General features: G+C 48.2%; 1 protein-coding gene across 9 annotated transcripts in view; it reads left to right on the top strand.

Annotated features, from left to right (window-relative positions):
* Positions 1–25,918, top strand: part of KAT7 (lysine acetyltransferase 7) — a 707,790-nt gene extending 681,872 nt beyond the window's left edge. For all 9 annotated transcript variants that reach the window (XM_086923976.1, XM_086923975.1, XM_086923978.1 and 6 more), the window contains one exon: positions 23,889–25,918. In XM_086923976.1, coding sequence (XP_086780102.1) covers positions 23,889–23,990 — 102 coding nt within the window. In that variant the 3' untranslated portion in view covers positions 23,991–25,918. The remainder of the gene's footprint in view (positions 1–23,888) is intronic.
* Positions 25,919–27,384: the final 1,466 nt, after the last annotated feature.

Below are 27,384 nucleotides of genomic sequence, written 5' to 3'. Positions count from 1 at the left end.
TCTCCAGTATTGGTGTCTTTCATAGATTCACATGCACCCGCCCGCCTCTCCCCAGAGGCTCCTTCAGGCATTATGTTGGTTACACTCCTGTGCGAGAAAATCTGAGAGCCTGAGCCTCCGGGGAGAACATTCTGGTGGGTGCTGTCGCCTGATTGGCTGCAGTTTGATCTATACAAAATGACTAGGATAGTCACGAGTGTGGATGTTTTTTCTACTGTAGCTTGGGCTACTTTACTTCCTGGTTTGCTACTACCAATGGTATTGGATCCCTATAGGCATAATATTGCTTTTTTATGTACCGTGGGACTCCCACTCCCGACGACGGGGAATGATTCAGGCATGTGAATCTATGAAAGACACCAATACTGAAGAACCACAGATTACAGGTAAGTAACTATTGTTCATACTCATTCTAGTAGCTCCAACTTGGGCCAGACAACCGTGGTACACCACACTGCTGCAACTATCTGTGGTACCACACCAAAAACTAAGCCTATCTCCATGTCTCTTGACACAGAACCATGGAGAGATCAGACACCCTTACCCAGCTCAGCTCAACTTAGCGATCTGGCTCCTGAAGTCATAGTTTGGTTACCTCAACCTTACTCCAGAATGCATGAACGTCATTAAAGAAGCCAGACGTCCCACTACAAGAGCATGTAATGCTGCTAAATGGAAGCGATTTGTTATTTACTGTCAAAACAACCACATAAATCCTCTAGATGTGTCTATTCAGCACATCATAGGATACTTATTACACCTTCAAAAGTGTAATTTAGCCTACACGTCTATCAGACTACACCTTGCTGCCATTGCAGTATATTTACAAAATGGACAACATCTATCTCTGTTTAGAGTACCTGCTATAAAAGCTTTCATGGAAGGACTCAAAAGAATAATCCCTCCCAGAACACCACCTTCACCAGTGTGGAACTTAAACATTATTCTTACACGGTTAATGGGACCTCCCTTTGAACCGTTACATAATTGCAAATTACAATTCCTAACTTGGAAAGTAGCTTTCTTAGTAGCTATCACTTCTCTGAGAAGGGTCAGTGAACTACAAGCATTTACCATTCAAGAACCCTTTTTGCAAATGCTTCATAACAAAGTGGTTCTACGCACTAATCCTAAATTCCTTCCAAAAGTCATTTCGCCATTTAATCTAAACCAATCTGTTGAACTACCCGTTTTTTCGCACAGCCACAAAGTCGCAGAAAGAGCTCTACACACCTTAGACGTCAAAAGAGCATTACTGTACTACATCGAAAGGACACAAACTTTTCATAAGACTAAACAACTTTTTGTGTCTTTTTCACCACCACATAAAGGCAACCCCATATAAAAATCGGGGATAGCTAGGTGTATTGTTAAATGCATACAAATATGTTACCAGAAAGCCAAACGTAGGTTAACAATTCCTCCAAAAGCCCGTTCTACAAGGAAAATCGGAGCTTCAATTGCATTCTTAGGGAACATTCCCCTAGATGATATATGCAAAGCAGCTACATGGTCTACACCGCACACATTCACAAAACACTATTGTGTAGATGTGCAAACTAAACAACAAGCCACTGTGGGCCAGGCTGTACTAAAAAGTCTGTTTCAAACTACTGTAACTGATACTGGTGGTCGCCGCTAGGTGTGGGTACTGCTATACAATCTATGCACAGTGTGTAAATGCAGCTCATATGCCTTCGAACGGAAAAAGCTACTTACCAGTATGCATCTGTTCTTGGCATGTATAGCTGCAGAGTTACACACGCCCATCCGCCTCCCCGGCTACCTGTATCTGTTCCAGTATTATCTTAATTAGATGCAAATCACATGGACATTGCTATTTCTTGTACAGCTCCATCACTTCCCTAATGGCGAAAACCAATCTGGGGATGGAGCCGATGCCCATGCGCAGTATCATCCAAAGGAGGAGTCACCTATCCCGTGACTTCCAAAGACTTTTCTACAACAAAGCAAACTGCAAACATCCGGGCACAACACTAGGTGGCCATGTGTAACTCTGCAGCTCTACATGCCAAGAACAGATGCATACTGGTAAGTAGCATTTTCCTTCTTTTCACTGGAGGTGTGTTTTATTACTTTGTTTACTACTCCGGCCAGGCCCAGAGCTTACAGGCGCAGGGGGTTACGGGGAGGACAGAGGGATCCCAGCAGACTCTGTAGTCTTAAGAGAAGCGGAATTCCCTCCCTCCCCTCGCTACTCTACCTCCACCCCACTCTCTGCTGTTCCTCCCCCTCCCTCGAGTGCTGTGTGGAGCATGCCTACAACTCAAACAGATAGACCCCATGCCAACCCCTCCCTCAGGCTTGTACAATATTTCATTAGTATGCACACACAGCGCACACATGCGCATAAAAATCATTGACACCAAAGGTCCCACTACTTCACACAAACGGCAGACACTCACAGCACCGGTCCCAGTTACACTCTGACATATCACACATTGGCATTGGACTTCATCAGCTGGGTACATTTTCATCATGTGAACAGAAAAGTTGGTAAAATAAGAGGTATTTTCTGCAGCGTGAGCAAGACACGCTGTAGACTTTGTGTCCCAAGGGGTCTTTGATTGGGCATCTGCTTCATGCGGACGTTACTGTCCCTCATCCCCGCTGCAGCAGCAGAGAGGCATCACCATGCGAGGGAGACTTCCGGGGCCGTGCGTGTGCCCGCCTGTGCAGCCCTCATATCTATTGGAGTGGTGTCGCTCCACCTCACCCTGGGAGCAGACTTTTGGTCACACTGCCCACCCCAAGGCCCGCAGGACCCAAGGGGCCTGCTGGGTACTGGGTGGAATGAGGGGGACAATCAGCAAAGGGATGCGGGGCCCCGGGTATAGCTGGGAGTAGTAGCCCTGCTGTGGTAGAAATGCACAAGTTAATAACAGGAAGTTCAGCGATGATGGGGCCAAATTTACTCGAGAGGACATCGAGAGCCTGTGCAGATGTGCGAAGCTGCAGCATGTGTTTTATAGACAATGCACGGTGTGATCCTATGTATAGTGCGCAGTGCTGCAGGACTGCTCTGTTATCATTTGTATTAAGGCACACGACGATCCTCTATTTATTAGTACGCACTGTGCCCGTGCTCGCTTTTAAAGTGATCAGGCACATTCTCTGTACTGCTTAATGAAGTTCGGTACAGTGCGCAGTTTCATGTTCACTTCGCGTCCCAAGCCTAGACTGGGACTGAAAACAAATAACAGTAGGCCCACTTTGGAAGGGTAAGAGGTCACTTGTATTTCCTAAAGGTGTGGAGTTTCAGTCTAAGTGGCACTCTGAGATGGGGAGAGAGCTTCTTTGTTCCAGGAACACTGCTACACACAGGAGCGCGTGGGCCAGAAATAGCAAACAGCGGGTAGGGGCGATGGTGGAGGAGGGGTCAGGAAGTAGGGGAGAAAAAAGCACATAGAGATCAAAATACCCCAACGGTGGCCTAAGCACCCCAGATATTCCCATAGTGGGAAACGCACTCAGCTGTGGCGGGAAATGGAAACTTTTTATTTTGGGAGCACAGACTGGGAATGGAGTTGCGATGGGCTGAGTAAATTACAATCCTCATTTTTATTATCTGTTTTTCGAGGTCTCACCTCACAAAAATTACCTTCAGGTTAAAAACATTATGATTAAACATTTTCTTGCTTACGTATTGGCTTATAAACATATATTTTAAGCTAGGGAAGGGGGGTAAGTCAGCAGCTCCATCGCATTGCTTATTGGGGACTAGGACTTATTTTTCGTCACCAGACTTTGCCCCTAAACAAGAGAGAAAGGCATGACACTGAGAAAGGAGAAGGTGGAAGAGAAAAACTGAGACAAAGAGAAAGCAGAGGTGAAAAGGAAGCCGCGAGACAAAGTATAATATGGTGGAATAATCAAGGCAATGCAGGTGGTGTTGTGCAGCAATACCGCCCTTCGACAGCGACTGAAGTTGGTTCTGTAGTAGGGGATCTCTGTGTATAGTCATAATCCAGTGAATAGTCCCGCCCATGTGCGAGGACACCGGAACAATCAAAAATAATCTCTTAAGTTGTCAGAAAATGCAGACCTGCACAGACACTTAAGGGAGAATTTAAAGACAGATAATGCAGCCTATATCCACAGGCTACACTGTCCAGTACTTCAACTAGAAATTCAACCAAAAACCCACAAACAGCACAGCCTGTCCAGTGATTTCCACAGAGAAAAACCTTCCCCTACCAGCAGAAGCCTCTGGAATGATAGAGAAAGTGGTGGACAGACAAGCCCCATAGGCTGCCATTATGTGGCTCAGAACAGGATACTGTGCCTTTAAGAGAACTTTCCAGAACACTCTCAGTATCCCAGAATGCACAGCAGGCCCCTTTTACTTTCAGTTCTTTTTTCCGGCTCCTGCTAGCAGGACCCTGAAGCATTGAGCTCTCCCTTTTTTGGGTTTATTAAAGAATTTCTTGCACTTTTAAGTGTTTTAGAGTCTTCACACGACGTGTTTTGGTGCCCTCTTCCTTCTTTCTACCATCTGAGCACTCTATTTTTATCAAATATGCCTGCATTATTTGATAAATGCCCGGAATGCTCGAGGAACAAGGCCAAGTCGGACCCACATGAGGTGGGTATCCGCTGCCTTCCTTCATCTCATTCCCCTGAGGAGTGCAACATTTGCCAGTCCTTTACCAGCAGGACCCTGAGGGACAGATTGAAGATCAGGCTCCAAGGCCTGGAAGAAAGAAGACTGAAGGCACAAGGTGGGTCTGGGTCTGCCCATGCTGAGGCCTCTGGGGGGGCTACCCAAGGGCAGGAAGTCCAGCAAAAGTCCCCGGTCTCCGCCCGCGTCGATTGCACCGACGGCGTCGAGCGGGATGACTGCGGTCTGCTCCCCGTCTCCCCAGGGCTCTGGGTCGAGGCGACGTCGACGTTCGGCGTCGAAGGACCTGACTAGACCGCTGTCGAGATCGGCGTTGACGATATCGTCGTCGTCGTCGTCGTCAGCATCGACGTCGAGAGGCATGTCGGCGCTAGCCGTCGAGGCGATTTCGCTGTCGCCGAAGAAGAGGAGGTCAGCGTCGAGGGGATCCTTGACGTCGCGGAGGACGTTGAAGTCTCGTAGACGTTCAGCGTCGAGGAGACTCTCGTCGTACAGGAGGCGTTCGCCGTCGAGTAGGTGTTCGGCGTCGAGACAAGGGCGTTCGTCGTCGAGACGAGGACGTACAACGTCGAGGGAACGACGGTCGCCGTCGAGGTGGCGTTCTTCGACGCCAAAGAAGCGCAGAAGGAGTTCTGGCGCCAGGGGGTCCGCTGGTACTCGCCGGCGGCGTGCGCCGACAGGCTCTGCCTCACCCTCGCCGCCGCCCAAGAAGAAAAGGGAGTCACAGGGCTCTTTGTACTCCGAGGTATATACACCTCCAAAACCGAGGACGCCCACTCCTACGCCTCCATTGCCCAGGGCCCCTCCCCTGCGGACTCCCACCCCGCCTCCACTTCCGCCGCCTAGGATGGCTTCGCTGCCTCGGTACTCGATGCCGCCGAAGGGGACCCCTTAACTGCGGCACCCGGTCAGGCCGCAGTCGCCTGCTCCTGTGAGGCCTGTGGAGCGCCCGAAGCACCCTGCTCCGGCGAAACCTGTGGAGCGTCCGCAGCCGAGAAGATCACGTTCTCGCTCCGACAGGAGGGGCAGGTCGCGGAGTCGCCACCGGTCGTCGACAAGATCACGATGGCACCACAGGAGGCGCAGATCAAGATCCCGCACACACTCCTCAGGGACCAGGGACTATTCGCCGACCTTGTCGGAATCCCCGGGGACGAGAGTGTCGCTGGTAGACTACATCGTCTCCTTTCAAGATGTTCTACTGAGGGGTGCGGCTAAGTTGGGCATTACATTGACGGTGCCTACGCCCACGACGTCCGTGATTTTCGAGACGCTGCATAAAAAGCACCTGTCTCGGCCTTTGCTGCCTCTTGTGCCAGGACTGGTGGAACCCGCCGAGGAGTTGTTTCTAACTCCGGCCATTACGAAGGCGGCCCCCTCCAGGCTTCTCAAGAAATACCGGACTCCGGAGGCTGACCTGGCATTTCTTCGAATGGATCCTACACCGGACTCTGACATAGTGACGGTGGCTCGGAAGCAGCACGCCACCACCCCGTCATCTACGATGCCTCCTGATAAGGAAAGCCGCTGGATAGACTCGGCTGGCAGGAAGGTCTGTGGGACAGCTTCTACCACAATGAAGGCGGCCAGTGCCGGGGCTTTGCTAGGGCGATATGATCGAGCCCTATGGGAGTCCCTCCAGCAATTCGTGGAGCTCCTTCATCTGGAGAAGAGAGAGGACTTTCAGGAGATCCTGAATGAGGGGATGTTGGTGTCTAACCAACTCATCAGCGCGGCTGCTGATGTATCTTTTCTGGTGGCCCATGGATACTGCCACAGTATCAACCAACGGCGCCACGCTTGACTTCACCTTACATCCCTCAAGCCAGAGGCTCAGCAGCGGGTGGCCAACCTGCCTTTCTCAGGGGAAACCCTGTTTGGCAAGCATGCGGATGACGAAATGGCCCGCATGAAAGCGGAGGCCGAGACCCTGACGGCCGTCGGGTTGGAGAAGCCCAAGGAGAAGACCTACCGCCCGTTCCAGAGACGGTTCGGGGCGCAGGGCAGAGGGCGAGGACAGGCTTCGGGACAGCAGCAACAACAGCAGCAGCAGTTCCGGAGGCCCTTCCAGAAGCACCAGAAGGGCATAGGTGGCCAGCAGTCCGCAGCAGCGAACAAAGGCCCGGCCGGGTCTAGACCCTGAGCGGCTACTTCCCCCCGAATCCGTTACCCACTCCGGTGGGGGGAAGTGTTCAATTTTTTCTGGCAGAGTGGAGAAAAATTACTCAGGACAAGTGGGTGCTGAATATTGGTTGCAATGGATACAGTCTTCGGTTCACCAGCCCGCCTCCATCGATTCCACCGGTCAGCTCGCAGTTTCAACTGCGCGAGCTGCAGGCGGCAGCTGATATCCTGTTAAGGAAAAGGGCGATAGAAGATGTACCTCTGTCTCAAAGAGGAAGAGGTCTGTACTCGCGGTTCTTTCTGGTTCGCAAGAAGGACAAGAACGAGTTCAGGCCCATTCTGGATTTGCGACAAGCAAACAAGTGGATTCGCAGAGAGAAATTTTGCATGCTGTCGTTGCATCAGATTTATCCTCAGCTGCAACAGGGAGACTGGCTGTGCGCTAGAAACCTACAGGATGCTTACTTCCATGTGCCCATTGCACACAAACACAGGAAGTTCCTGCGATTCCAAGTCGGCGCCAATCATTATCAGTACACAGTACTGCCATTCGGGCTGAAGTCTGCGCCCAGAACTTTCTCGAAGTGCATGGCAGTGGTAGCTGCACACCTGAGGAAGAACAAGGTGTTTGTCTACCCGTACCTGGACGATTGGTTGATCAGGGCCTCCTCCTTCTCGGAAGCTCAAGCGCACTTCCAGAAGACGAGCGTTCTCTTGAACAAGCTGGGGTTGCACATCAGTATGATCAAGTCTGTCCCGACTCCGGTCCAGTGCATACAGTACCTGGGAGCCTCCATCAATACGCTGTCAGCAAGCGTGTCTCCTTCGGAGGAGAGACGGTTATCACTCCTTCGGAAGGCTCAGGCTCTTATGATCACTCCATCTACAACAGTGAGGACGGTGTCTTCTCTACTGGGGTCGATGGCCTCTTGTATCTTCCTCACACCACACGCTCGACTGCACATGAGACCATGGCAGGAGTGCTTTGAGTATCAGTGGGATCAGAGGAAAGGATCTTGGGACGATGATACAACTGTCTCTGCATGCTCTTCAGTCTCTGAAGTGGTGGTGTTCAGCGGAGAATCTCCTCAGAGGGGTTCCCTTCCACAAGGACATTCCCACACAGACTATCGTGACTGATGCGTCTCTGGGGGGCGCACTCCGGAGACTTACAGATACAAGGAACGTACCACATCAACTTCCTGGAACTCAGAGCTGTTCTCTTGGCGCTGAAGGCCTTTCATCCGTCCTCCCAGACCAACTCTCTGCTTGTACAGACGGACAATACGACCTCAATGTATTCATTCAACAAGCAGGGGGGCTCGAGATCGCGCACCCTGTCGCAGGAGGCACAGGTGATCTGGCGCTGGCTTCTAGCCAGAGTATTGACGATAACGGCCACCCATCTACCAGGTGTGCAGAATGTTCAGGCGGACGCACTGAGCAGACTGATTCAGGAAAACCACGAATGGGTCATAAACAATGAAGAACTAGGAGAAGACTTCGCAAGGTGGGGGACTCCAGACGTAGATCTGTTCGCCACCGCCGAAAACAGCAAATGCCGAGACTTTGCCTCCAGGTACTACCAGCAGGGGACGCTGGGGAATGCGCTATGGATTAACTGGTCGAACAGCTTTCTGTACGCTTTTCCACCCATTCCCCTGATTCCGGCGGTGCTCATCAAGCTGTCCCAGTCCAGGGTGCAGATGATCCTGATTGGCCCGGAATGGCCCAGGCAGTGGTGGTTCACAGACCTGCTTCACCGGTCCCTCCTTCCTCACATACGGCTGCCGTGCCGGCCTGACCTTCTCACGAAGTTCAGGGGGCAGATGGTGTACCCCAACCTCTCGTCTTTGAGTTTGGCGGCATGGCTCCTGAGATAGTGCAATATGGCCATTTGAATCTACCGAAAGATTGTATGGACATACTGAAGGAGGCGAAGCGACCTTCCACTTGGGCTTCCTATGCTTACAAGTGGAAGAGATTCTGCATCTGGTGCAAGTCTAAGAACTATGATCCAACTACATGTAAGGAAGATGTCATCCTTCCGTATCTTCTACATTTGGCGCAGTCTGGCCTTAATTTCCATTCTATTAAGGTTCATCTTCCTGCGCTGACTGCCTACAGGAAATGCCCTTCACAGACTTTCTTCTTCCAGATCCCTGTGATCAAGGATTTTTTTGAAGGCTTGAAGAAAGTGTTCCCTACTGTCCGGCTTCCTTCGCCTTCATGGGAATTGAATGTGGTGGTGTCCAGATTGATGAAGGAGCCTTTTGAACCTATTCATAAGGCTTCGTTGTAGCACCTGTCCTGGAAGGCGGCGTTCCTCGTGGCCATTGCATCGGCGCGCAGGGTGAGTGAAATTCAGGCGTTGTGTTGCCAAGAACCTTATACTGTATTTCATGCTGCTAAGGATGTTATGCGTACTCACCCTAAATTTCTTCCAAAGGTTATCTCTGATTTCCATGTTAACCAGACCATAACTTTACCTACGTTTTTTCAGAATCCTTCATCTCCAGTGGAAAGGTCTCTGCATTCCCTGGATGTGAGGAGGGTGTTGAAATTTTATCTGGATAAAACCAAGGATATTCGTAGGTCAGACCAATTGTTTATCAATTATGGATCAGTCGGGACCGGTCTTGCTACCTCGAAACAGTCCATCTCTAGATGGATTGTGTCCTGTATACAATTGTTACCAAAAAGCTAATAAGACCTTAGGGGGGTAAACCTAAGGCTCATTCCACCTTGGGTAAAGCTGCCACGACTGCTTTGCTGCGTAATGTTCCAATTGCAGAAATCTGCAAGGTGGCCACTTGGAAGTCGGTGCATACCTTTGCTAAGCATTACTGTCTGGACACTGATGCCAGGACAGACGCTCAGGTTGGGCAGGCTTCGCTGCGAAATCTGTTCGCACAGTAGTGGTGTTAATTTTATTCTCTCCACCGCCGCTTTGGTGTGGGGATGGGCTTGCCATTCAATTCACTAGATTATAACTATACACAGAGATCCCCTACTACAGAAGGAGTAGTTTCTGTCCTGTAACTCCAGTTCTGTAGTAGGGGTATCTCTGTTATAGTCATAAGTGCCCGCCCTCCTCCCCGGTGGAGAAAGATATTCATGTAAGGAATGCTACAGGTCTGGCGTGTTAGTTCTTCAAAAAGAACTGAAAGTAAACTGGACCTGCTGTGCGTTCTGGGAAGTTCTCTTAAAGGCACAGTATCCTGTTCTGAGCTACATAATGAAAGCCTATGGGGCTTGTCTGTCCACCACTTTCTCTATCATTCCAGAGGCTTCTGCTGGTAGGGGAAGGTTTTTCACTGTGGAAAACACTGGACAGGCTCTGCTGTTTGTGGGTTTTTGGTGGAATTTCTAGTTGAAGTACTGGACAGTGTACTGTGGATATAGGCTGCATTATCTGTCAGTGTCTGTGCAGGTCTGCATTTTCTGACAACTTAAGAGATTATTTTTGATTGCTCCTTGGTCCACGCACATGGGCGGGACTATTCACTAGATTATGACTATAACAGAGATACCCCTACTACAGAACTGGAGTTACAGGACAGAAACTACTCCTTCCTGAGGTTTCGCTTTTGGTCAGTCACGACTCGGCCTTCGTCATTCTGTTGCTGAACACAGCCCTCTTTTCGAGGAAGAATACTGTCGTACCACTGAAACAACCGAATGTTCACACGTTCGTAGGAGAATGTATTTGTCCCGCACTAGCCTCCATTTTAAGTCCACTCACTCTTCCCTGTCAGCACAGCTGTGACTAGCGCCTTGAAGTCTAGATTAAATCTGCGGTGGGTTGCAATAGCCAATCTATGAACGCTCATTCTCCCTCTAACCATAACTGATCCTGTCTCCCTTTTTCCATTGACACAAGTTCTCCTTTCTATTTTGACTCCTCTAGCCATCTCATCACTAAAATCATTGCCCTCTCCATCTCCCCACCATGTCTCCATCTCACCACTAATACTCCTCATAGGCCTGGTGCAAGGCAACACAGACCTAGCAGTAAATAAAGTTTCAGCCGTAAGAGTGACTTAAAGCAAAATACTGTAAATAACCACAATTGCATACAGTGTAAATGCAATGCAATAGGTTTCGCATTTACAAAAATGTTAGCTATTGGCATTTTAAATGACAATGCCTTTTTATTTATGTTTTACAAAAGAAAACCAATTAAAAAAACAATGTCATTTACAATGTCACTAGCTCAAAATAATGTCATTGCAAGACCTAAGGCATTGTAAATGCTTGTTTAAATGGCTTGCACTTTCGCAGCTTAACTGTAATGAGGACAAGTCTGAGATACTTCTGTATGGATCCTTCCCCCCTCATTTTAGGGAAGCCCTTTGGCCTACAGAGTACCCCATGCCGATGTCTATCAGCAATCCGGCTAAGAATTTGGAGGTCTGGTTTAGTGAGGACCTCTGGTTCTCCTCACAGATAAAGACTTGCTGGCGTGTGCTTCTGCACATTGAAATCGCTCAGAATGTTCCTTCCTCTGCTACCCAGACCAGCTAGGGAAATGGTGATACAAGCCCTCATCTTTTTTGCGCATAGACTATGCCAATGCATTTGTACATCAGCTTACCCGGCTAGCAGCTAAAATAACTACAAACCATACAAAATGCTACAGCTAGAGTTCTGCTTGGCATTCATGGAAGATCCTAGTATGAAACAACACCATTGGGACCTACACTGGCTTCCTGTGACCTGGCATGTCCAGTTTAAAGCCCTTATTCTCGCTCATGGAGCTCTGCATGGATCGGGCCACCCTATCTTAGGAGACTCTTTAGCTTCTATGTGCCCTGGAGACAACTGCGCTCAGCTGTGCAGTGTCTAGCAGCGGTTCCCTTTTTTTGCCTTACCCGGATGGGGGGTAGCTCTCTATCTTTCAGGGCCGCAGAAGCCTGGAATGCCCTACCTTTTGAATTACAGAACATCCAAGACCTCAGGCTGTTTAAGAAGCAACTAAAAACCTTGATGTTTAGTTAAGTTGCGCTACTTTCAGTTTCACTGTTTTTCAGATGGCTTCCGTGCCGGGACACTCTTGAATAGCTGTGCGCGATATAAATGCCAATCACATAACATAACAGCAGATTTATGATATTACCAGTCTTCACCCGGCAAGTACAGATACAACGGTCCACCTTCCTTGCTGTCAAGTTGCCTCCAACAACTGAAAGTTCCTTATGCTGTGATATTCCCAGCTCGTCTCCGGGTGATCATGTCTTCTGGTGTCCAGTACTTCCAGATCCCGCAAGATGCTTGGACCTGGATTGAATCCAGTCCGGGTGTAGAATCTGGTTTCGGGTTTTCCACACTCCACCTTTCGCCAAAGGAAAGCAGGCACAGATAAGAGAAGAGCACCTTCACTGGCCTTTGACGAACACCACAAAGTAATTAGGGCAGTGACAGAAATCTGCGATGCCAGCACAAGCCTCCAATCTTCTCTCCGTGAACAAGGCAACTGAAACTCTGATGGATAGCAGTTTGCTAGCACTGTGGAGGACTCGGACACTGACCTACCTAAGATTACCCCTAAAACTGCAGACGAAATTATTTGAGAGTGGGTTATAAACAGCATTGGCCAGCTTACATGATGGAATTGTTCCTCTTGGACAGTATGTATGTTTCTGATGGATACATCTGCCAGTGGATTCCTCACCTTGTGAATATCCACTGCCCCAACAACATTAGAAAACTTTTATAGCTCTCTACGCCGACGAGGACGTAGACAACGTCACAAAGGCACGACTCCGCTCGCGACCTCGCTGACGTCACTGGATCCATAAGAGAGCCTCGTCGGCGTGATGACGTCGGTTCCCTTTTTTTCGCGCCGTCGATGCCAACGATTTTTGAGACTCTCCGTAGCTTGTTACTTTGTGTTTCCAGTTGTATCCTATTTTCTCTTTTTCTCTCTTCTCAAAGATGTCGTCGAGAAAATCAGGATTTAAGCCTTGCAGGGAATGCGATAATAGATCCACACGACAATTGTGTATGGTGTATGTCATCGTACCATGATGTCGAGGATTGTCCTTCCTGTAGGAAGATGTACCCGAAGGCTTTGAAAGAAAGGGAAGCCAAGCTGTTAATGGCGAAGGTTCGTAAAGAGAAGAGAGGTCGGAGGAAATCGAAGGCCAGGTCGAGATCGAGGTCCGGATCGGAGTCTAAGTCGACGTCAGGTCATGTTCCGAAGTCCAAGAAACATAAGAAGAAGAAGAGGCATCGCTCTCGACGCTGATCGGAGGAAGCTATGTCGTCGACCTCGAAGGATCATCGACGTCGGAAGGACTATATGTCTCCTTCTCCATCCCGGTGAGAGTTGCTGCTCCTGTGGATTCGCCGGCACAGTCACCGGTGCGGTCTGCGGAGCAGTCACCAGCGGCGAATCATTTTCCTTCTTCGGAGCACTCTTTGATTCCGGTTGGAAGAGATGCTTGTACCTGGAAGGCTATCGACTCCAGTGGATACACCGTCGGCGCCGGTAGGCCCGAATCCGGTGACTCCTATGCCTATGCCAGGCGAGTATCCTCCAATTCCTGGCCCTAGGCAAGACCCAACGCATTACCTTAATGAGATGTACGGAGTCTTTGCGAGGGCAATGTACCCCTCTGGTGCACCTTCGGGTCCCATGGGTCCTATGGCATTCAATTTGGGAGTACCACAAGCTTATGCTCCAGCTCCTTTCATGCCATTTCTACCTGCCGCTCCTTCATGGCATTTCCAGCGCCAAATACGTCAAACCAGACGCAGACGTCGATTCCTCCATCTCCGGCGCCGTCAGCTCGGCCTCGTTAGACTTCGAAGGTGCTGCTGGATCAGAGTTCGCCGCCGGTTCAGAATCCGTCGGATCCGTGTATGACTCAGTTGGTCCCGAAGATGAGGTCCTGACGTGAGGCAAAAAGGTTGCTGGAAGAGCAGCAGTCTAGAGAAAATCAAATGGAGGAAGGAGAGCTTCATGAGTCTGAAGACCTTTTTGAAGATCTAAGGTAGACAAGTGGTTTGGAACTATCTCCAGAATGGCAACTTTCACCTCCTTCTGATGTTCCTTCCAAGGATGTGGTTACTTACCATGTTGTAATTCGTAAGGCTGCTGAACTTTTGGATTTGCAACTCCCTACAACAGAATTTAAGTCTAATATTCTGACAGAGGTGCTTTGTTCTCCTTCTACAGTCATTGAGCCTTTGCTTCTTTTTATTGAAGCTATTACAGAGCCAATTTGGGATGTTTGGCAGAAACCCTTTTTTGCTCCTGCAGTTTCGAGGTCAGTTGCCAGGCGATATAGGACGGCTCCAGATGATCCGGAGTTTTTATCTTCTCATCCTTGCTCCTTCAGAGGCGGCCATTTTCGGTGGGTTGACGCGCTAGTCTCCCACTCCGCCCTGATTATTTAAGGGCTGGACAGTATCGCGCTCGAAATTGACCTAAGAATATCGTAGCGCTGGCGCTTGGTGGCAAGTAGGACTGCTACAAGCGCTCTTGTATTCCTATCTGTGCTTTGCTTTAGCTCATTTTAAAACTGCTTTTACTGTATTAATTTACCTGATTTGGGCGCGCCTACTCCCCGGTCCACCGCAGCAACCAGTGCTGTTTGTTGTGGAGGGAGGCAAGCGGCACCACTTCCTGGTTGCTCCTTCAGAGGCGGCCATTTTCGGTGGGTTGACGCGCTAGTCTCCAACTCCGCCTATTCCTTTTTATTACGCAGTTGCCCGCGCAGCGGTGACGCGCAGCGGTAGCGCCGGAGAGGCGCCAGAGAGAAGCCAGTCTGCGCCAGTCCGCGTCCAGACGCTTCCAGCTACCTGGCGCCCAGCTTCTTTCTTTCATTATGGTAGGCCCCTCGCTGTCCTACGATGCCTCATTGCTTCATGCCCTTTGTCCTCCTTATAACCCTACGTGTGTCCATACTTACCTTCCTTATCAGATTGATTATGTTTGCAAACAGTGTAACTGGCGTCCCTCCATCCCCTCTATTCGTCCATCATCACCCACTCAGGACTGGAAAATGTTCCTCCTGAATTGTAGGTCCGTCTCTAAACACCACACTGAGCTACACTCTTTGATCGAAGACCTTAACCCCCATGCACTTTTCCTGACGGAAACATGGCTCCATATGGACAATGATCCAGCTATTGTCTGGGCCATCCCTCAAGGATTTACGCTAAAGAGACTAGATCGCCTGATTGGTAGAGGAGGAGGAGTGGCGATTGTCTATCGTGACAGCTACAAATGCCGAATTACCCCTATAACTATGCCATCTTGCGAAAGTTTTCACTTTTCACTTGATTTTTCCCCCACCACTACTTTTTCTGGCATCCTAGCCTACCGTCCTCCTGGTGGTCTCAATAATTTTATAACTAAAATGACGGACATTACTGCAGGTATCATCTTGTCCTCACCCAACTTCACCTTGTTAGGTGATTTTAACTTGCACTTAGACGACCCCCATGATACTGCAGCTAACACCCTCTGCTCCAATCTTTCCGCGCTAGAATTACAACAAAAGGGATTTCTTCCAACCCACAATAGAGGTCACTTGCTGGACCACATTTACAGCAATATTAGCGATCTCTTGGTCGAATCCCCAGTCCCGTTACCCTGGACGGATCATTTTTTAATTCCCTTCATTTGGCGCACTAATCTTTCCCCCTCCACTTGCGGCCCCGTTAAACATCGAGACAGGAAATGGTCCTCACTTCCTCTCTCCGCCTGGGAAGCCGCCCTGGTTAAAAATGTACCCGGGAAAGTGTCAAATTCCACCATAGCAGCTAACAATTTAGATGAGTGGATTTCTACCACACTTGACACGGTCCTTCCTGTACAGGCTTCCAAGCTTATAAAATGACCCAGAGCCGCCCCATGGTTTACTTCCACTCTCAAGACCATGAAATTAGCCTGTCGCAAATCTGAAAGAGCCTGGAGACAAGATTACTCCAAGTCTAGGAAGGATGATTATAGAGCCGCTATTAGGCTCTATAAACAGGAGATAAAGACGGCACAAGCCGCCTTCTACGGCAGCAAAATTAATGCAGCCGCTAACGCCCCAAGGGAGATTTTTAAAATTGTCAAGTCACTCATCTCACCCCCTGCGGAATGTCCCTCTGCTGATGGTGCCCAAAACCGCTGCAACGAACTGGCTGAGTTCTTTTCTGGGAAAATACAGAATATATATTCTTCTTTTCGGGATGTTAATAATGACCTGGACCCCCCCCCCTCCCCTCCACTTCTGATATCGCAGTTCCGTGCAGGCTTGACACAATTCCACCTCTAGACTCTTCGGCTCTGGATAAGCTTATCTCCAAAGTCACTTCAGGCTCTCCCTCAGATTCTGATTAAGGCCATGGACATAGTTCGCCCGGTCATACTGGACCTTCTCAACACTTCCATCTCCTCTAAATCCGTACCTCCCCCCTGGAAGTGCGCGATGGTGAGGGCCCTGCTGAAGAAGCCCAGTCTCGACCAATCCAATTTGGCGAACTATCGTCCTATTTCCTTGCTCCCTTGGCTGAGCAAACTGCTGGAGAGGCATGTAAATAACACTCTGATGAACTATTTGGAGTCAAATAGTCTTCTACGTGCCTCCCAGACAGGGTTTCGCCCCCTACATGGGACCGAAACCGCCCTCCTAGCGGTAACAGAGGAAGCAAGAGCAGTGTTAGACCAGGGTGGCAAAGTTGCCATCATCTTATTAGACCTCAGCGCCGCGTTCGACACGGTTAACCATGTCACGCTATTACAACGTCTGGCGGACATGGGCGTGTCGGGCCCGGCTCTGGACTGGCTGACATCATTCCTGACTGACCGCTTCTTCCAGGTCTTCGAGGGCGAGGCAGTGTCACCTAAACATCCTCTCAGGTGTGGGGTTCCTCCCTGAGCCCCACCTTATTTAACACCTACATGGAACCCCTCGACAGGATTGTCCAACCCTTCGGTGTGCGTATTATCACCTACGCGGACGACACCCAACTGATGGTCTCTTTAGACCACACGGAGGTGTCGTCCAACACCCTAGGCCCCTGTCTTGAGGCTGTTGCCAGATGGATGCAATCTTCCTGTTTAAAACTCAACGGGAGAAGACAGATGTTATCTTATTAGGTAACCCCTCCCCCTCTGTCTTTGCTTCCATCTGGCCACCATGTTTGGGCCCGTCCCCAGCCCCCAAGGACCAAATAAAAAGCTTGGGAGTTTGGCTTGACACTGCCCTGAATTTCTCAGCTCAAGCCACAAAGACCGCAGCCACCTGTTTTGGACTGATGAGGATGCTGCGGAAGGTGCTCCCTCTGCTTCCATTTCAGGCAAGGAGGATCCTAGTCCAGGCTCTCATACTATCTCGCCTGGACTATGGGAATGTCCTCTATATGGGAGCCCCTTCCTTTGTTATCCATAAGCTCCAAGTCACCCAAAACAGTGCAGCTCGCCTGCTCTACAACCTCCCCCGCTGGCAATCAGCAAGGAATGCCCTAAGGGAACTTTACTGGCTCCCCATAGCGGCCAGAGTGCAATTCAAGGCTATGTGTACTCTTCACAAAGCCTTTCATCACCTGGGCCCTGCAATCCTACAGCCTTTTGTTACTCCCTATGTTCCGTCACGCTCCCTTCGATCTGGGACCCTCCAGCTGGCCTCCTCTACCAGAGTTAGGAGAGCCCGTTGGGGAGGCCGCTCCTTTTCACACACCGCGGCTAAGCTCTGGAACACTCTTCCTCTAACCTTGAGAGGGACCACTAATCATCTTTCCTTCAGGAAAGCCCTGAAAACCCACTTGTTTGCCAACTCCTGCTGATCTACCCGAGCCCGCGCTAACTTAGTCTTCTGTCATAAGCGCTACGAGGCCTCCGGGTAGATAGCGCTATACAAGTGATTCTTCATTCACCTGAGAGTTTGGTTATTCAAGCTGCATGCTCAAAGAAATCGGCTGGAGCTTTTCCGCAGACTCCTGGTGATAGAAAGTCTAAGAGACTGAATCAGGCTGCTAAAAGGTATTTTCATCAGCTTCTATGGCTCTCTAATCCACTAATGCCACTTGCCGTTTGGGCAGGTATATCCGTGCTTTAATGGATTCTGCAAGTCAATTGGCCCGAAGTTGTCAGAGGAAGACAGAAAGAACTTTGATGAAGTCTTGTCTGACACTCGGGCAGCTGCAAAGCAGGTGCTTCAGAGTAGACTTGATACAGCGGACTCTGTAGCCAGGATAATGGGGTCTTCAATGGCATCTAGGAGGAGTGCATGGCTTGAATCTTCTGAGTTTTCGCAAGATGTCCAGGCAACTCTTTTGGACCTTCCATTCGACGATTCAGGTCTCTTTGTAAAGAAGGCGGATGCAGCCTTGGAGAGGTTTAAGTGTATAGCAAGGCTACGGCAAAGTCTCTGGGTCTGCAGACAGTCTAGGGGTTCTTATTATAGAAGGTACAGGGTCTTTGGAAGTTCGTCCTTTCGGACCTATAAGCAGCCTCAGCAGCAGCAGCAGAACACCCTATATAAATCTTATAGGAGCAGGAACAGAGGTCGCCCACGAGGTCGTCAGCCCTACCTACTCTTCCTCTACCTCCCCCCCCTCTTGCCACTGCAAAGCAGCCCTAGATTCAGCATTCTGGATCATGCTGATCCTGTCGGGGTCGGCTTACCCATTTTCTACAAGATTGTGAATCTGTCACTACAGACCTTTGGGTTCTAGATCTTGTAGAAAATGGGTATGCTTTTCCCTTTCGGGAATTTCCTCCAAATTATCCTCCTTGCCAAGGGGCTTTCTCGGAGGTCCTACTTCTTCTCCTGCAGGAGGAAGTCCTGACTTTGTTGAGAAAAGGCGCAATAGAGGTGGTTCCAGAGCAGGAAAGGGGTCCGGGATGCTACTCCCGGTATTTCCTGATACCCAAGAAGGATGGCAGGTTACGTCCAATCCTGGATCTCAAGGTCTTGAATCTTTTTCTAAAGCAAGAAAAGTTCAAGATGCTCACCCTGGCGCAGGTTCTTCAAGCACTGCAGCAAGAGGACTGGATGGTGTCGATCGACTTGCAGGACGCATATTTTCATATCCCTATCCTGAAGTCGCACAGGAAGTATCTCCGTTTCACAGTTGGGTCGCAACATTATCAGTTTGCGGTCCTCCCGTTTGGACTTACTACTGCAACTCGAATCTTCACCAAGGTGATGGCAGTGGTGGCAGCTCATCTCAAAAGATCGGGGATTCCAGTTTTCCCCTATCTGGACGACTGGCTGATCAAAGCAGAGTCTCCAGAGAGGGTTTGTCATCATCTGCAAGTAACAACCCAGCTGTTGTACGGATTGGGTTTTTCGATAAATTTGCCTAAGTCTCACCTGGTGCCCTCTCAGTGCAACCTGTTTATAGGGGCAGTACTGGATACTACTGTCTGTCGAGCATTCCCTCCAGGTCAAAGTATTCTCTACATTCAGGAAATGATTCCCTTGTTTTACGATGGAGCGATCGTTCCAGTCCTGAAGGTCTTTCGCCTGCTCGGTCTGTTTGCTTCCTGCATTCTGTTGGTCAACCATGCACGCTGGCACATGAGGGCGCTCCAGTGGTGCCTCCGCAGGCAGTGGTATCAACACAATGGAGATCTCAGGAAGTCGATCAGGATCTCCAGAGAAGCTGGTGTGGATCTGTCTTGGTGGACCGTGGAGGGTAATCTGTCTCAAGGAAAGCCCTTCCATCTTCCTCCATCGGTGGCCACAGTGATTACGGATGCATCCACTCTAGGGTGGGGTGCTCATCTGGGGGATCTGGAGAACAAGGGCCTTTGGTCTCCAGGAGGAGAGGTTGCTTCATATCAACCTTCTAGAGTTACAGGTGATACGTTTGTCTCTCAAGGCCTTCCTCCCTTTCCTTCGCGGTCAGTCGGTGCAAGTCCTGACAGACAACACTACCACGATGTGGTATGTCAACAAGCAGGGAGGAGTGGGGTTGCAATGTCTCTGCAGAGAGGCACTGTAACTCTGGTCCTGGGTTCAGGACCATCAGATTTGACTGATGGCAAATCATCTGGCCGGAGTTCTGAACGTACTTGCAGACAGTCTGTCAGCAGTTCTCTGCAGACCACAAGTGGAGGCTTCATCCGGAGGTGGTTCATCACGTCTTCCAGACGTGGGGAATTCCTCGGGTGGACCGGTTTGCCACTCTCGAACGCTTACTGCCTGTCATTTTGCAGTCTCCAGTATCCGATGCGGGGAGCGTTGGGGGACGCGTTTCTGGTGAGTTGGGGCTCACAACTCCTTTACGCGTTTCCTCCCATACCCTTGATTCCTCGGGTTCTAAGGAAGATTTGCCAAAACCGGGCCCAAGTTATATTGATCGCCCCGGATTGGCCAAGAAGGGTGTGGTACACAGATCTTCTCCACCTCTCCTCGTGCCCGCCGCTCGGTCTCCCTCTCAGGGCAGACCTCCTCTCGCAGTCACAGGGGCAGGTTCTACACCCCCACCTCCAGAGCTTACACCTTCATGCCTGGAGATTAAATGGGGCAATCTAAATTCTTTCTCTCTCCCGCCTGATGTGGTGGATGTTATTTTATCAGCCAGGCGGCATTCCACCAAGTCAATTTATTCTTACAGGTGGGCCAAATTTGTTTCATGGTGTGGAGAGAAATCTATTGACCCCTTAAGGGCCTGTTTATCCAACATACTTGATTTTGATCTTTATCTAGTCCAGCAGGGTTTTGCTGTGGCTACTGTAAAAGGTTATTTATCGGCCTTGTCAGCATTCCTTTGCTTGCCGGATCAGCCGTCTTTGTTTTAGTCACCTATTGTTTTATGTTTTATTAAGGGTCTTACCAACAAATTTCCTCCTACTCCATTTATTGTGCCTCAATGGGACTTAAATTTTGTTTTAACATACTTGATGGGTTCTCCTTTTGAACCCTTGCACAAGTGTCCCATGAGGTTACTGTCTTTTAAGACTGTTTTTTCTTGTTGCAATTACCTCGGCAAGAAGGGTAAGTGAGCTTCAAGCTTTGATTTCGAGCCTCCATTCTTTACCATTCATCCTGAAAGAATGGTACTCAGGACCAGGGCTGGTTTTCTGCCTAAGGTGGTAACTCCCTTCCATCTGGGGCAGTCCATTACCCTTCCTACCTTCTATCCTCCCCCTCACCCCACCAAGGAGGAGGAGCAGCTTCACCGTCTGGACCCTAAAAGGGCGGTGAGCTTTTATCTCGATAGGACTAAAGACTATCGTGTGGACGACCAGCTCTTTGTTGGATTTGCTGGCTGCAGGAAAGGAAGAGCGGTGCACAAGCGCACACTTTCCAGATGAATTCTCTTGTGCATCAAGATCTGCTATGCCCTGGCTGGTAAGGAACCTCCAGAGGGTATAAGAGCTCACTCTACTAAAGCAGTGTCTTCTACTTCTGCTTTGTCTAGGGGTGTACCTGTAGAGGACATTTGTAGAGCTGCAACTTGGGCCTCCCTCCACACTTTCGCGAAACATTACTGCTTAGATTCCGAAGTGAGGAGGGAAGGCCATTTTTGCGTTCTGTCCTTCAGGATTTCTTGGTATAGGGGAGTGAACACCCTCCTCCGGGAAAGGGGACTGCTGTGGGATTCTATTCACAAGGTGAGGAATCCACTGGCAGATGTATCCATCAGAAAAACAAGTTGCCTTCGGTAACACTTTTTCTGCCTGTGGATTCTTCACTGACCCACCCGCCTCCCCGTTTGTCCACTCTTCTATACCTGCAATCTTGTTATGTTATGGTTGTTTCTTCCAATGGAAATGTTTAATTGTTCATGCTTTTTGCATTTATTTCACACTGTGTGTTGGTGTATACTTTACCTATTTATGTTGATCCATCCATGTGCCTCGGGGGCTCAGACAAAAGGGCGGAACTGATGTCATCACGCCAATGAGGCTCTCTTATGGATCCAGTGACGGCAGGATTTACTCTGGAGGTGGAGGCTTGGCCCACCAAGGTCTCGGGTGGGGCGCTGGATGAAAAAATTGAAGTAACCTGGGACAGGATGGTCGCCAGAAGAAATTGTCCTATACACGGAACATGGACCAGACCATGAGTAGAATTTCTGTGAGGGCTTGTTTAATGAGAGAAGCTGTTTGAAAGAGGTGATTCCTGGAAGGAGCACTTCAGTCAAGATATTCATCTTGACAGCCATGGAGGGCAGCTGTATGTCCAGGACCTTGGCCACCCTCCTCACCACAAAAGCAAATAAGGATTCCTCCTGCATAGCCATGGTAGGGGAAGAGACCAAGCCAGTATCAGTATCTGGGGAGCTGTCCTTTCCACTGGCATCCGCCAAATCCTCACATCAGGTGTCATATGTGACGTTCAGGGGCTGGCTTTCATCAAGGTTCAGTGGTCCTTCCCAGTCATTTTAAAGTCTTAGAGCATAGGAATAGAGTACAGGTTCTGGTCTAGATGCAATGCCTTCAGTCAGCATCGGACAACGGCCATCTGATTCCGTGTCAGGGATGAGTATGGGGATGGCGCTGTTGGCAGTGGAGCCAGTGCTGGGGAAGGTCGAGGTGGTTCGACCAGAGCCGGCCCCGATCCGTCCAAGGAACCAGGAGCGAATCTGCCGGCAGACGACCAGAAGGGGTTACCTTCCGAGCCTGCACTCTAGCGAGGGCAGGACACCACAATATGAGGTGCATGGCCTCATATAATTCAAGAGCGTTGTGAGGGGTTGCTCTGCCTCCTAGAATCTTGTGCCGGCATGGAGATGGCCCATGTGCAGACTCAACCGCTGACCAGGCTTTGAATGCCAACGCTCTCTAGTCTCATCAGATGACATCGATGGACGGGGAGAAGTTGAAGACATCTTTGACTTGTTCTTTTTATGCTTGTGGAACTTACCCAAACAACTTCGATTTATTGCAATGACTAGCGCTTGGAGTGTCTGCGCGATCGATCCCGGTACCATCCTTTCGACCAGGATAGAGACTTAATGGCATCTGGTGGCAAGAAGCTTGAGGGACCGCACTTTCAAGGCCCTGGGGTGCATGGCGCGACAGTCGATGCAGGTCTGGGTGTCATGGTCGCAGTCAAGGCACCAGACGCAGACTAGGTGTGGGTCAGTCACCAACATTTGCCTGTTGCAGGCACCACAGGGCTTGAAACCAGCCTTCCCCGCAAACATCCCTGCCACACCAGATGACGATGTCTCAAAAATCTTTGACAAAAGGGTTGGAAAATAGTAACTGGGGGTAGCTCTTCTTATCTGCGATGACTGGCACAGAAAGAAAAGAACAGACTGGAGTGCGCTGGGGTAGCACCTATATAGGCACCGAGCACATCACTTGCTGTGCCAAACGTGGCCATCTACCAGTGCGCTGGGGTACTGATCACAGAAGAAATTCCAGATCCAGTGTGATGCCTTTGGATAATTCTAAGATAAGAAATCTGCAGCTAGATAGAGTCTCTACCAGAAGCCAATACCGAAGGTAAGTATCTTGTTCATCTTGTACAATGCTTGTTGAAGTGATAATCAGTATTTAAGGTGGCAATTAAATCCAGATAGCCGTAGGCAGAGGAGGGTCTTATCTTGTGATGGAATGTTAACCGATTCTATTGCCTCTCATGGGTAGGTCTTAGTCTAATACATGATAAACTTTCCACGTAGGGCTACACTAAAACCAAGAGAAACTCTGTGCAGCTAGTGAGCGCATAATCTCCTGCTGTAATTTACAGGTGTGCCCACCTCCATAAGTTAATTACTTGGTTGCAGCTTTTAGTGTCACAGATTCATATGCAATCCTCTTGCTTCCTCAGTCCATGAAAGCAGCAGACTGAAAACTCAAAACGAAGCAAATATTAAAGTGCAGGCAACTGACATGGTTTCAGATGGGGGAAATACTGTAATCTAAAGCATTCTGTGTGCGTTTTGTTTTTGGAGACATGATCACAAGTCATGTATGAAACACATGAAATTGAAGCGTAGACTTTGAAGAATAGCTACTTTTAATGTTATGACTCAAACACTTGATAGTAGTTTTCCATTTTTGCACAGGAATACAAGGTGCTGATAGGCTGTGTTTATTGGATGAGGGTTTTAGTGGTCTTAACAGTGGTCCTGTGCCACTGACTAAAGGTGCAGCCAGTTTGGTGTTATCAGAGCTAACATAATCGTATATAACCTGTGAATCTTTTTTCAGGACCTGATTGATGAGTGGGCAGCAAAAGATGCAAAGAGGTCAAACAGCAACAAGTCCATGGACCCTAGCTGCTTGAAGTGGACACCGCCAAAGGGAACATAACCTTTTACTATTCAGAAACTAATGCAGCTTTGCATTCTGGGCTGCATAACAATTCTGTGGCTGGTAAATGCCCCTTTGAAGGGACCCGTGAACCTTGGGACTCAATCAAGAATTGCTTACCCTTGGAAGTGTTGCGTTTTGGCCTCAGTGAGGTTTCAATATTTGGATTGTCGTGGACCTGAAAGACTTTACTGAAGTGGCTCATGGAGTGTGGCGATAATTGTTTACCCTGCCTAAACTTACATTAACCCTCATGTTCATGTCACTATTCAGCTGTGATGTCTTTTTGTTTTTCATGTTCTTCTCTCCCTTTTGATTGTTCTGAGTTTTTTAATCACTGGACAAGATCTGCTTATGTATGAGGATGACAATCCCCCACAAGCAACTTACCAAAAGAGTTAAGTGCAGACGAGGACCACAGTTTTCACTTAGCAACATTTTTACGATCTTTACTTTTGCCGTAACCTCATTGTGTCCCAATTTGATTGGTCATGGTGTGGAATCTATCCAAAGTTTCCTGTGCTTGTTTATTGTTGTTGTTACACCAGCAAGTGGAGATTTGTATATTTGTTGATGGTACATTCACATGCTCATAGGCTGTTCTAGAATATTTATGTCCTTGCAAGGTCTGATGAAACGTGCTGCGCTACAGCATCCCGCTCAACCAGACTCCGTTTTTGCAAACCAGGATTGTGATCTGTTACTAGTGACAGTATTAAAGTTATGCACTGGAATCATTATGCTTTCATCACAGGATTTTCTAGTAGTCAATTCCAGCAATTGATCAACCTGATTATTTTCTGAAAGCCATACAATGGCCTTTGCTACTTTTGGAATGTGGCACTATTTGTGTCTTTGATATTCCCAGCCTGACATTTTCTGCAAGTGAGGTACCGGAAGCAGTAAGCCTCGTTTTTATTTTGTGAAAGTACTTTTGTGAGTTGCTCCCCTTAAATTCGTTTGGAGGATAAACAACTGAATCGCTCTGTGTCAGAAGGTTTTGCAGCTGAGGTCTTGGGTTTTGTTGGCTAGAAATTGCCTGAGGCAAGCCCATGGGGAACGTTTGTGCCTTTGTCATAGCTGTGCCAGTAGTTGAGGGGAAAATGGTTGTTGACCTTACTTCCTGAATATACAATTTGATCAGGACTGGCCTAGCAATTATGTAAATGATTACACAAACATCCATTTTGTGGAATTGGGTTTTGGGGGAAGGTGTGTATGTATTATTCCACCGTGCACTTCTCAGATGGGCTGGAGCCATTGAAATCCTGCTTTTGATAGCAGAGGGCCTCTGCCCTTGCTAACTTTCTCCACGTCCCCCAGGCAACTAATAGCAGGCACAAGAAAGAGAGAAGGGAAGGGAGCAGGGCTGGTTTAAACATTATTCCCAGAACTGCCTTTTGGTTGTGTGTGTGTGTGTGGGTGTTTCGGTTACAAAGTGTGCGAGATTGAATGTGTGTTGTTTGCCTACAAGGATGTTTCTGCAAAATAGGTCATGCATTTTAGAGTGTTTGAGAGCAGGTGTGCATAGTTTGTGTACTGGATGAGAGTGAATGGTTTGTGTCACTGTTCAAATGGCCCAATGCAAATGCTTGTAGAAAGGCACTGCACTTTTGCCAAACCTACAGACATTCAAGAAAATGTTTGGTAATGTTCCCTTCCTTGGTGGACGTGATATTTTGCTTATGGTGAACTCCCCTATGGTTTTGCCTTCATTTACCTCCAATGCTTGGTAATCTAGCGCTTAAATCTGTTTTACAGGAGTAATGCAACATCCCTTTGAAACATTGCTGAATATGTTTCTTTTAACATTTAATTATATTTCTCTGTTGGAGATGGTTTTGCATTTGGCTTGTTGCAATACCCTCTGAGGCGATGTTACCAGCTTCTCTTCCCACTTCAAAATAAAGCATGTGCTTTTGGTCGGCTCTTGATTCCTTCATTGTGTTACTCCTCTCTCTGAACTCCAGGATCTGTGTAAGATCGGAGTAGGTTGAATACATTTTCAGCAGGGCTTACAGTGGTGGAAGTTTCCATTACTTTGAGCACACCTGTTTAAATCCAGGGAACCTAGTTATTTTAGTTAAACTTTATTGTTGGTGGATATAATACGTGGGAACAAACAGGAGAATTAATTTTTAATCAGTTCAGTGTCCATAGTTCAAGCAGCCGAAGTTTTATTTTTCCTTGGTAAACTAGTAAATGCCAGAGGCAACGACAACTGATAGTTAACAGCCTAGTAATGACAAAACACCCAACACATGGTTTGTCTAAGTGCTTCAAAATACAAATCTGATAGTCTACATCTGGGATGGTAATTTGTAGTATGCAGTGATCCAAAGTTGTGGGTAGTTGATGTGCTTTGGAAGTGTACGAACATTGGGCCATGTTAAGCCCACAATCAAATTGAGACCACAAACTACTATGGTCACTGCCTAATCATTACTTTATAACTTTGTCATTCTCCTGTGTGCTCCAGCCTATCAGATCTATTTGTTTTAGATTAATCGGTCCTACTGGACTTGTATACAACATCTTTCGTAGCAGGGTGTTTTGTGTTGAGAGTACCAACTTTTGTCTAAAAAGTGGCGGATTGCTCTACTACTATTTTGTTAGTAATACTACCACACATAATTTATGATTGGGATAAGCAACATGTATTGCTCACTGCTACCACTTTAATAGTAAACTTCATTGGAAGTGCATGCCTCCACCTTCACACCCACTGGTCATAAAAAATAGAACCAACTGAGAATTTAGTTTTACCTTTGCTGAGGTACGCTATTGAGATCGGCATAGCTACAATATATTTGTATCTACTTCCTAAGATTTAATTCACAAATTCGTAATTATACGTGTTAATTTCATCAACTGAACTACAGTAGTGGAACCTACCACCGTTGGATTCAGATTATTATAGACTTGGTATGCTGCTCCATCAACTTCCTCCTTCACTGCACAACTATTAAAGCCACCTATGCATCAATGATTTTTGGACAACTGACTAATGTGGGAAGATGTTGCTCTTTTTGTGGATTTACCCCAGATAAAGTCTAAAGCTGAAATCACTTAAAAAGAATACCAAATCGTTTAAGTCTCCGTAATCAACACTATAATGGACAGTTTATATTTTGATTTCTGTGAATTAGCAGGTGTGTTGTAGCAAGCCATATCAGTTGACGAGAACATCTTTTCTTCCTAGGGTGTACATTAAGGTCTTTGACATGCGGTATAATACCATAAGCCATTTATAAAATGTTCTTGAAGGCTTGTAAAATATAAACATAGTTCAGAATTGGTGAGATAGCTAATCACTTAAGAGACAAAAAAGTGTTTTCTTCTAGGGCATCATCAATAGTCATAAGCACGGACTAGTTCTGCACACGTGAGGGCA

Source organism: Lissotriton vulgaris, chromosome 5 (genome assembly GCF_964263255.1).
Source record: "Lissotriton vulgaris chromosome 5, aLisVul1.2, whole genome shotgun sequence".
Classification (NCBI taxonomy): Eukaryota; Metazoa; Chordata; class Amphibia; order Caudata; family Salamandridae; genus Lissotriton; species Lissotriton vulgaris.
Note: the sequence above shows the minus strand (reverse complement) of the source record. Positions and strands in the feature narration are given on the sequence as shown.